Consider the following 12,743-nt stretch of genomic DNA (forward strand, 5'->3'; position numbering starts at 1 on the left):
CCATTTCTTCAGTGTTGTCACATGAAAAGATATACTCAAATATTTACAAAAATGTGAGGGGTGTACTCACGTTTGTGATACTGTATACACCTGTTCTGAAATGCCCCAGAGTCTGCAAGGGGCACCATGAAGACCAAGGAGCTCTCCCAACAGGTCAGGGACAAAGTTGTGGAGAAGTACAGATCAGGGTTGGATTATAAAAAATATCAGAAACTGTGAACGTCCCACGGAGCACCATTAAATCCATTATTAAAAAATGGAAAGAATATGGCACCACAACAAACCTGCCAAGAGAGGGCCACCCACCAAAACTCACTGACCAGGCAAGGAGGGCATTAATCAAAGAGGCAACAAAGAGACCAAAGATAACCCTGAAGGAGCTGCAAAGCTCCACAGCAGAGATTGGAGTATCTGTCCGTGAGACAACGTTAAACCGTTCGCTCCACAGAGGATTTACGGAAGCTAACGGAATAAGATGAGCGATAGTCCAGGGAAAACATTTACGTCTATTTTACAGAACATTTTATTCAATCCTCACCAGGTAAATTAACTGAGATGCTCATTTACGACAACGACCTGGGGAATAGTTGCAGGGGACAGGAAATGAATGAGCCAATTGGAAGCTGGGGATCCAGGGTTTGATTGTTGCATTGCGTAGATCCCAAGATGTGTTGGACAAAACCCACTGAGTCAATGTTTGCTTCAAAAGACATTTGGAGTGGGGCTGTGAACTTCTCCACCTGAATATTCAACTCAATGCCACACCAAACCCCAGCACCACATACTCCCATCCAGACAGTGACGTCACACAGCTGTGACCCTCAGACACCCACCATACCTCTCCTCCTCTCCTCCTCTCCACCCTATCTCTACCCCCTCCTCTCCTCCCTGTCTCTACCTCTCCTCTCCTCCTCTCCCCCTATCTCTACCCCCCTCTCCTCCTCTCCTCCTCTCCCCATGTATCTACCCTCTCCTCTCCATGTCTCTACCCTCTACTCTCCTCCTCTCCCCCTGTCTATACCCTCTCCTCTGCTCGCCTCCTCGTCTCCTCCTCTCCTCCTCTCCACTCTGTCTATACCGTCTCCTCTCTTCCTCTCCACCCTGTCTATACCCTCTCCTCGTCTCCTTCTCTCCACCATGTCTCTACCCTCTACTCTCCTCTCCTCCTCTCCCCGTGTCTATACCCTCTCCTCTGCTCGCCTCCTCATCTCCTCTCCTCCTCTCCACTCTGTCTATACCCTCTCCTCTCTTCCTCTCCACCCTGTCTATACCCTCTCCTCGTCTCCTTCTCTCCACCCTGTCTCTACCCTCTCCTCTCCTCGTTTCCTCCTCTCCCCCTCTCCACCCTGTCTCTACCCTCTCCTCTCCTTCTCTCCACCCTGTCTCTACCCCCTCCTCTCTTCCTCTCCCCGTCTATACCCTCTCTCCTCCTCTCCACTCTCTCTCGTCCTCTTCTCTCCTCCTCTCCACTCTCTCTAGCCTCTCCTCCTCTCCACTCTGTCTCTCTGCCTATCCCTCCATCCCTCCATCCCTCCCCCCTTCCTCCCTTCCTCTGCCTGTTGTCTGTCGTTCTCAGAGGTGCTGTGTTCTCTCATGATCCATCAATCTCTCCCTCCGGTGTTAAACTGACAACAGTGTTTGTGTTTCCCAGTGGTCCTGTGTTCTCTCATGATCCATCAATCTCTCCCTCCGGTGTTAAACTGACAACAGTGTTTGTGTTTCCCAGTGGTCCTGTGTTCTCTCATGATCCATCAATCTCTCCCTCCGGTGTTAAACTGACAACAGTGTTTGTGTTTCCCAGTGGTCCTGTGTTCTCTCATGATCCATCAATCTCTCCCTCCGGTGTTAAACTGACAACAGTGTTTGTGTTTCCCAGTGGTCCTGTGTTCCTGCCATTCCTCCTACCTTTATCTTCTCCATCATCTTTTCCCACAGGGGCCAGCAGGAAGCAGCCTTCTGATGAACCCACTATTTGTTTCCTGTGTTTGTGATGGATGGATGGATGGATGGATGGATGAATGGGATGGATTAATGGGATGAATGGGATGGATGAATGGATGGGTGGATGTATGGATGGGTGGATGTACGGATGGATGGATGGGTGTTTTGGGAGGAGAAAGGATTGATGGATGGATGGATGGGTGGGTGGGAGGGTGGGTGAATGGATGGGTGGGTGGGTGGGTGGGTGGGTGTTTTGAGAGGAGAAAGGATGGATGGATGGGTGTTTTGGGAGGAGAAAGGATTCATGGTGGCTAATTTCCTCCCAGTGAAAGGTGTAAACAGCTTCCCTGCCTCATACAGCCCATATGTACAGTATGTTGAAGTGTGTGTGTGTGTGTGTTCCAGCTTGTATACACACACATGAGCTTTTCTTAAAGCTCCTCTTATCTGACCCCCTCCCTCGGACCCCCTCCCTCGGACCCCCTCCTTCTGACCCCCTCCCTCTGACCCCTCCATCGGACCCCTTCCTCTGACCCCCTCCCTCTGACCCCCTCCCTCTAACCCCCTCCATCTGACCCCCTCCATCGGACCCCTTCCTCTGACCCCTTCATCTGACCCCTCCATCTGACCCCCTCCCTCTGACCCCCTCCCTCTAACCCCCTCCCTCTGACCCCCTCCCTCTAACCCCCTCCCTCTGACCCCCTCCCTCTGACCCCCTCCCTCTGACCCCATCCCTCTGACCCCCTCCCTCTAACCCCTCCCTCTGACCCCCTCCCTCTGACCCCCTCCCTCTGACCCCCTCCCTCTGACCCCCTCCCTCTAACCCCTCCCTCTGACCCCCCTCATCCGACCCCTCCCTCTGACCCCCTCCCTCTGACCCCCTCCCTCTAACCCCCTCCCTCTGACCCCCTCTCTCTGACCCCCTTCCCTCTGTCCCCCTCCCTCTGACCCCCTCCCTCTGACCCCTCCCTCTGACCCCCTCCCTCTGCCCCCTCCCTCTGTCCCCCTCCCTCTGACCCCTTCCTTCCAACCCCTTCCATCTGACCCCCTCCATCTGACCCCTTCCTCTGACCCCCTCCCTCTGACCTCTCCATCTGACCCCCTCCATCTAATCCCCTCCCTCTGACCCCCTTCCTCTGACCCCCTTCTCTCTGACCCCCTCACTCTGACCCCCTTCCCTCTAACCCCCTCCCTCTGACCCCCTCCCTCTGTCCCCCTCCCTCTGTCCCCCTCCCTCTGACCCCCTCCCTCTGTCCCCCTCCCTCTGACCCCCTCCCTCTGACCCCTCCCTCTGACCCCCTCCCTCTGTCCTCTAGTTGTGAACTGCACAGAGCCAGGTCATGTGGAGGACAGCGTCAGACAGGTGACGTCTGAAGGCCCTGGTCTTTACAGCTTCCAGACCTCCGTGTCCTACCGCTGTAACCCTGGTTACTACCTACTGGGAACCAGCACTCTGTCCTGCCAGGGAGACGGCACCTGGGATAGAACGCTGCCCAAGTGTCTGTGTGAGTACCAGATACACACACCATGAGATATTAACACACACACACCATGGGATATTAACACACACACACCATGTGATATTAACACACACACACCATGTGATATTAACACACACACACCATGGGATATTAACACACATCATGAGATATTAACACACACCATGTGATATTAACACACACCATGGGATATTAACACACACACACCATGGGATATTAACACACACACACCATGTGATATTAACACACACACACCATGTGATATTAACACACACCATGTGATATTAACACACACACACCATGTGATATTAACACACACCATGTGATATTAACACACACACACCATGTGATATTAACACACACCATGTGATATTAACACACACACACCATGAGATATTAACACACACCATGTGATATTAACACACACACACCATGTGATATTAACACACACACACCATGTGATATTAACACACACACACCATGAGATATTAACACACACCATGTGATATTAACACACACACACCATGTGATATTAACACACACCATGTGATATTAACACACACCATGTGATATTAACACACACCATGTGATATTAACACACACCATGTGATATTAACACACACCATGTGATATTAACACACACACACCATGTGATATTAACACACACCATGTGATATTAACACACACCATGTGATATTAACACACACCATGTGATATTAACACACACACACACACCATGTGATATTAACACACACCATGTGATATTAACACACACCATGTGATATTAACACACACACCATGAGATATTAACACACACCATGTGATATTAACACACACCATGTGATATTAACACACACCATGTGATATTAACACACACCATGTGATATTAACACACACACCATGTGATATTAACACACACCATGTGATATTAACACACACACACCATGTGATATTAACACACACCATGTGATATTAACACACACACACCATGTGATATTAACACACACACACCATGTGATATTAACACACACCATGTGATATTAACACACACCATGTGATATTAACACACACACACCATGTGATATTAACACACACACACACCATGTGATATTAACACACACACCATGTGATATTAACACACACCATGTGATATTAACATGTGATATTAACACACCATGTGATATTAACACACACCATGTGATATTAACACACACCATGTGATATTAACACACACACACCATGTGATATTAACACACACCATGTGATATTAACACACACCATGTGATATTAACACACACACACCATGTGATATTAACACACACCATGTGATATTAACACACACCATGTGATATTAACACACACCATGTGATATTAACACACACACACCATGTGATATTAACACACACCATGTGATATTAACACACACACACCATGTGATATTAACACACACCATGTGATATTAACACACACACACCATGTGATATTAACACACACACACCATGTGATATTAACACACACCATGTGATATTAACACACACCATGTGATATTAACACACACACACCATGTGATATTAACACACACCATGTGATATTAACACACACACACCATGTGATATTAACACACACACACCATGTGATATTAACACACACACACACCATGTGATATTAACACACACACCATGTGATATTAACACACACCATGTGATATTAACACACACACACCATGTGATATTAACACACACACCATGTGATATTAACACACACCATGTGATATTAACACACACCATGTGATATTAACACACACACACCATGTGATATTAACACACACCATGTGATATTAACACACACACACACCATGTGATATTAACACACACACACCATGTGATATTAACACACACCATGTGATATTAACACACACCATGTGATATTAACACACACCATGTGATATTAACACACACCATGTGATATTAACACACACACACCATGTGATATTAACACACACACACCATGTGATATTAACACACACACACCATGTGATATTAACACACACACACCATGTGATATTAACACACACCATGTGATATTAACACACACACACCATGTGATATTAACACACACCATGTGATATTAACACACACCATGTGATATTAACACACACACACCATGTGATATTAACACACACCATGTGATATTAACACACACCATGTGATATTAACACACACCATGTGATATTAACACACACACACCATGAGATATTAACACACACCATGTGATATTAACACACACACACCATGTGATATTAACACACACACACCATGTGATATTAACACACACACACCATGTGATATTAACACACACCATGTGATATTAACACACACCATGTGATATTAACACACACACACCATGTGATATTAACACACAGCATGTGATATTAACACACACCATGTGATATTAACACACACCATGTGATATTAACACACACCATGTGATATTAACACACACCATGTGATATTAACACACACCATGTGATATTAACACACACACACACCATGTGATATTAACACACACACACACCATGTGATATTAACACACACCATGTGATATTAACACACACCATGTGATATTAACACACACACACCATGTGATATTAACACACACACACACCATGTGATATTAACACACACACACACCATGTGATATTAACACACACCATGTGATATTAACACACACCATGTGATATTAACACACACCATGTGATATTAACACACACACACCATGAGATATTAACACACACCATGTGATATTAACACACACACACCATGTGATATTAACACACACCATGTGATATTAACACACACCATGTGATATTAACACACACACACCATGTGATATTAACACACACACACCATGTGATATTAACACACACACACCATGTGATATTAACACACACCATGTGATATTAACACACACACACCATGTGATATTAACATACACACACCATGTGATATTAACACACACACACCATGTGATATTAACACACACACACCATGAGATATTAACACACACCATGTGATATTAACACACACCATGTGATATTAACACACACCATGTGTTTACCAGATTTACCAGGCTTGTTCAGGTAGAACAGGTATATTTACTAGGCTTGTTCAGGTAGAACAGGTATATTTACTAGGCTTGTTCAGGTAGAACAGGTAAACCAGGTATATTTACTAGGCTTGTTCAGGTAGAACAGGTATATTTACTAGGCTTGTTCAGGTAGAACAGGTATATTTACTAGGCTTGTTCAGGGAGAACAGGTATATTTACTAGGCTTGTTCAGGTAGAACAGGTATATTTACTAGGCTTGTTCAGGGAGAACAGGTATATTTACTAGGCTTGTTCAGGTAGAACAGGTATATTTACTAGGATTGTTCAGGTAGAACAGGTAGAACAGGTAAACCAGGTATATTTACTAGGCTTGTTAATGTAGAACAGGTAGAACAGGTAAACCAGGTATATTTACTAGGCTTGTTCAGGTAGAACAGGTAAACCAGGTATATTTACTAGGCTTGTTCAGGTAGAACAGGTATATTTACTAGGCTTGTTCAGGTAGAACAGGTATATTTACTAGACTTGTTCAGGGAGAACAGGTATATTTACTAGGCTTGTTCAGGGAGAACAGGTAAACCAGGAATATTTACTAGGCTTGTTCAGGTAGAACAGGTATATTTACTAGGCTTGTTCAGGTAGAACAGGTATATTTACTAGGCTTGTTCAGGTAGAACAGGTATATTTACTAGGCTTGTTCAGGTAGAACAGGTATATTTACTAGGCTTGTTCAGGTAGAACAGGTATATTTACTAGGCTTGTTCAGGTAGAACAGGTATATTTACTAGGGTTGTTCAGGGAGAACAGGTAAACCAGGTATATTTACTAGGCTTGTTCAGGTAAACCAGGTATATTTACTAGGCTTGTTCAGGTAAACCAGGTATATTTACTAGGCATGTTCAGGTAGAACAGCTAAACCAGGTATATTTACCAGGCTTGTTCAGGTAAACCAGGTATATTTACTAGGATTGTTCAGGTAGAACAGGTAGAACAGGTAAACCAGGTATATTTACTAGGCTTGTTAATGTAGAACAGGTAGAACAAGTAAACCAGGTATATTTACTAGGCTTGTTCAGGTAGAACAGGTAAACCAGGTATATTTACTAGGCTTGTTCAGGTAGAACAGGTATATTTACTAGGCTTGTTCAGGTAGAACAGGTATATTTACTAGGCTTGTTCAGGGAGAACAGGTATATTTACTAGGCTTGTTCAGGGAGAACAGGTAAACCAGGTATATTTACTAGGCTTGTTCAGGTAGAACAGGTATATTTACTAGGCTTGTTCAGGTAGAACAGGTATATTTACTAGGCTTGTTCAGGTAGAACAGGTATATTTACTAGGCTTGTTCAGGTAGAACAGGTATATTTACTAGGCTTGTTCAGGGAGAACAGGTAAACCAGGTATATTTACTAGGCTTGTTCAGGTAGAACAGGTATATTTACTAGGCTTGTTCAGGTAGAACAGGTATATTTACTAGGCTTGTTCAGGTAGAACAGGTATATTTACTAGGCTTGTTCAGGTAGAACAGGTAGAACAGGTAAACCAGGTATATTTACTAGGCTTGTTCAGGAGAACAGGTAAACCAGGTATATTTACTAGGCTTGTTCAGGTAGAACAGGTATATTTACTAGGATTTTTCAGGGAAAAGCAGGTATATTTACTAGGCTTGTTCAGGTAGAACAGGTATATTTACTAGGCTTGTTCAGGTAGAACAGGTAAACCAGGTATATTTACTAGGCTTGTTCAGGTAGAACAGGTAAACCAGGTATATTTACTAGGCTTGTTCAGGTAAACCAGGTATATTTACTAGGCTTGTCCAGGTAGAAAAGGTATATTTACTAGGCTTGTTCAGGTAGAACAGGTATATTTACTAGGCTTGTTCAGGTAAACCAGGTATATTTACTAGGCTTGTTCAGGTAGAACAGGTAAACCAGGTATATTTACTAGGCTTGTTCAGGTAAACCAGGTATATTTACTAGGCTTGTTCAGGTAGAACATGTAAACCAGGTATATTTACTAGGCTTGTTCAGGTAGAACAGGTAAACCAGGTATATTTACCAGGCTTGTACAGGTAGAACAGGTAAACCAGGTATATTTACTAGGCTTGTTCAGGTAAACCAGGTATATTTACTAGGCTTGTTCAGGTAGAACAGGTAAACCAGGTATATTTACCAGGCTTGTTTAGGTAGAACAGGTAAACCAGGTATATTTACTAGGATTGTTCAGGTAGAACAGGTAGACCAGGTATATTTACTAGGCTTGTTCAGGTAGAACAGGTAAACCAGGTATATTTACTAGGCTTGTTCAGGGAGAACAGGTATATTTACTAGGCTTGTTCAGGTAGAACAGGTAAACCAGGTATATTTACCAGGCTTGTTCAGGTAGAACAGGTATATTTACTAGGCTTGTTCAGGTAGAACAGGTATATTTACTAGGCTTGTTCAGGTAGAACATGTAAACCAGGTATATTTACTAGGCTTGTTCAGGTAGAACAGGTAAACCAGGTATATTTACCAGGCTTGTTCAGGTAGAACAGGTAAACCAGGTATATTTACTAGGCTTGTTCAGGTAAACCAGGTATATTTACTAGGCTTGTTCAGGTAGAACAGGTAAACCAGGTATATTTACCAGGCTTGTTTAGGTAGAACAGGTAAACCAGGTATATTTACTAGGATTGTTCAGGTAGAACAGGTAGACCAGGTATATTTACTAGGCGTGTTCAGGTAGAACAGGTAAACCAGGTATATTTACTAGGCTTGTTCAGGTAGAACAGGTATATTTACTAGGCTTGTTCAGGTAGAACAGGTAAACCAGGTATATTTACCAGGCTTGTTCAGGTAGAACAGGTATATTTACTAGGCTTGTTCAGGTAGAACAGGTATATTTACTAGGCTTGTTCAGGTAGAACAGGTATATTTACTAGGCTTGTTCAGGTAGAACAGGTATATTTACTAGGCTTGTTCAGGTAGAACAGGTATATTTACTAGGCTTGTTCAGGGAGAACAGGTATATTTACTAGGCTTGTTCAGGTAGAACAGGTATATTTACTAGGCTTGTTCAGGGAGAACAGGTATATTTACTAGGCTTGTTCAGGTAGAACAGGTATATTTACTAGGCTTGTTCAGGTAGAACAGGTATATTTACTAGGCTTGTTCAGGTAGAACAGGTAAACCAGGTATATTTACCAGGCTTGTTCAGGTAGAACAGGTATATTTACTAGGCTTGTTCAGGTAGAACAGGTATATTTACTAGGCTTGTTCAGGTAGAACAGGTATATTTACTAGGCTTGTTCAGGTAGAACAGGTATATTTACTAGGCTTGTTCAGGTAGAACAGGTATATTTACTAGGCTTGTTCAGGGAGAACAGGTATATTTACTAGGCTTGTTCAGGTAGAACAGGTATATTTACTAGGCTTGTTCAGGGAGAACAGGTATATTTACTAGGCTTGTTCAGGTAGAACAGGTATATTTACTAGGCTTGTTCAGGGAGAACAGGTATATTTACTAGGCTTGTTCAGGTAGAACAGGTAAACCAGGTATATTTACTAGGCTTGTTCAGGTAGAACAGGTATATTTACTAGGCTTGTTCAGGTAGAACAGGTATATTTACTAGGCTTGTTCAGGTAGAACAGGTATATTTACTAGGCTTGTTCAGGTAGAACAGGTATATTTACTAGGCTTGTTCAGGTAGAACAGGTAAACCAGGTATATTTACTAGGCTTGTTCAGGTAGAACAGGTATATTTACTAGGCTTGTTCAGGTAGAACAGGTATATTTACTAGGCTTGTTCAGGTAGAACAGGTATATTTACTAGGCTTGTTCAGGTAGAACAGGTAGAACAGGTATATTTACTAGGCTTGTTCAGGTAGAACAGGTATATTTACTAGGCTTGTTCAGGTAGAACAGGTATATTTACTAGGCTTGTTCAGGTAGAACAGGTATATTTACTAGGCTTGTTCAGGGAGAACAGGTAAACCAGGTATATTTACTAGGCTTGTTCAGGTAGAACAGGTATATTTACTAGGCTTGTTCAGGTAGAACAGGTATATTTACTAGGCTTGTTCAGGTAGAACAGGTATATTTACTAGGCTTGTTCAGGTAGAACAGGTATATTTACTAGGCTTGTTCAGGGAGAACAGGTAAACCAGGTATATTTACTAGGCTTGTTCAGGTAGAACAGGTATATTTACTAGGATTTTTCAGGGAAAAGCAGGTATATTTACTAGGCTTGTTCAGGTAGAACAGGTATATTTACTAGGCTTGTTCAGGTAGAACAGGTAAACCAGGTATATTTACTAGGCTTGTTCAGGTAGAACAGGTAAAGGCCAGGTATATTTACTAGGCTTGTTCAGGTAAACCAGGTATATTTACTAGGCTTGTCCAGGTAGAAAGGTATATTTACTAGGCTTGTTCAGGTAGAACAGGTATATTTACTAGGCTTGTTCAGGTAAACCAGGTATATTTACTAGGCTTGTTCAGGTAGAACAGGTAAACCAGGTATATTTACTAGGCTTGTTCAGGTAAACCAGGTATATTTACTAGGCTTGTTCAGGTAGAACATGTAAACCAGGTATATTTACTAGGCTTGTTCAGGTAGAACAGGTAAACCAGGTATATTTACCAGGCTTGTACAGGTAGAACAGGTAAACCAGGTATATTTACTAGGCTTGTTCAGGTAAACCAGGTATATTTACTAGGCTTGTTCAGGTAGAACAGGTAAACCAGGTATATTTACCAGGCTTGTTTAGGTAAACCAGGTAAACCAGGTATATTTACTAGGCTTGTTCAGGTAGAACAGGTAGACCAGGTATATTTACTAGGCTTGTTCAGGTAGAACAGGTAAACCTTGTTCAGGTATATTTTACTAGGCTTGTTCAGGTAGAACAGGTATATTTACTAGGCTTGTTCAGGTAGAACAGGTAAACCAGGTATTTACCAGGCTTGTTCAGGTAGAACAGGTATATTTACTAGGCTTGTTCAGGTAGAACAGGTATATTTACTAGGCTTGTTCAGGTAGAACAGGTAAACCAGGTATATTTACTAGGCTTGTTCAGGTAGAACAGGTAAACCAGGTATATTTACCAGGCTTGTTCAGGTAGAACAGGTAAACCAGGTATATTTACTAGGCTTGTTCAGGTAGAACCAGGTATATTTACTAGGCTTGTTCAGGTAGAACAGGTAAACCAGGTATATTTACCAGGCTTGTTCAGGTAGAACAGGTAAACCAGGTATATTTACTAGGCTTGTTCAGGTAGAACAGGTAAACCAGGTATATTTACTAGGCTTGTTCAGGTAGAACAGGTAAACCAGGTATATTTACCAGGCTTGTTCAGGTAGAACAGGTATATTTACTAGGCTTGTTCAGGTAGAACAGGTAAACCAGGTATATTTACCAGGCTTGTTCAGGTAGAACAGGTAAACCAGGTATATTTACTAGGCTTGTTCAGGTAGAACAGGTATATTTACCAGGCTTGTTCAGGTAGAACAGGTATATTTACTAGGCTTGTTCAGGTAGAACAGGTATATTTACTAGGCTTGTTCAGGTAGAACAGGTATATTTACTAGGCTTGTTCAGGTAGAACAGGTATATTTACTAGGCTTGTTCAGGTAGAACAGGTATATTTACTAGGCTTGTTCAGGTAGAACAGGTATATTTACCAGGCTTGTTCAGGTAGAACAGGTATATTTACTAGGCTTGTTCAGGTAGAACAGGTATATTTACTAGGCTTGTTCAGGTAGAACAGGTAAACCAGGTATATTTACCAGGCTTGTTCAGGTAGAACAGGTATATTTACTAGGCTTGTTCAGGTAGAACAGGTATATTTACTAGGCTTGTTCAGGTAGAATATTTAGGTATATTTACTAGGCTTGTTCAGGTAGAACAGGTATATTTACTAGGCTTGTTCAGGTAGAACAGGTATATTTACTAGGCTTGTTCAGGTAGAACAGGTATATTTACTAGGCTTGTTCAGGTAGAACAGGTATATTTACTAGGCTTGTTCAGGGAGAACAGGTATATTTACTAGGCTTGTTCAGGTAGAACAGGTATATTTATTAGGCTTGTTCAGGGAGAACAGGTATATTTACTAGGCTTGTTCAGGTAGAACAGGTAAACCAGGTATATTTACTAGGCTTGTTCAGGTAGAACAGGTAAACCAGGTATATTTACCAGGCTTGTTCAGGTAGAACAGGTAT

General features: G+C 42.4%; 1 protein-coding gene across 1 annotated transcript in view; it reads left to right on the forward strand.

Annotated features, from left to right (window-relative positions):
• The window catches only part of LOC124012291 (CUB and sushi domain-containing protein 2-like), a 463,539-nt gene that overhangs the window by 379,214 nt on the left and 71,582 nt on the right, over positions 1-12,743 (forward strand). The window contains exon 49 of the mRNA XM_046325753.1: positions 3,258-3,446. Within this exon, the coding sequence (XP_046181709.1) occupies positions 3,258-3,446 (189 nt within the window). The remainder of the gene's footprint in view (positions 1-3,257; positions 3,447-12,743) is intronic.

This window comes from Oncorhynchus gorbuscha, linkage group LG24, assembly GCF_021184085.1.
Source record: "Oncorhynchus gorbuscha isolate QuinsamMale2020 ecotype Even-year linkage group LG24, OgorEven_v1.0, whole genome shotgun sequence".
NCBI classification, from domain to species: Eukaryota; Metazoa; Chordata; class Actinopteri; order Salmoniformes; family Salmonidae; genus Oncorhynchus; species Oncorhynchus gorbuscha.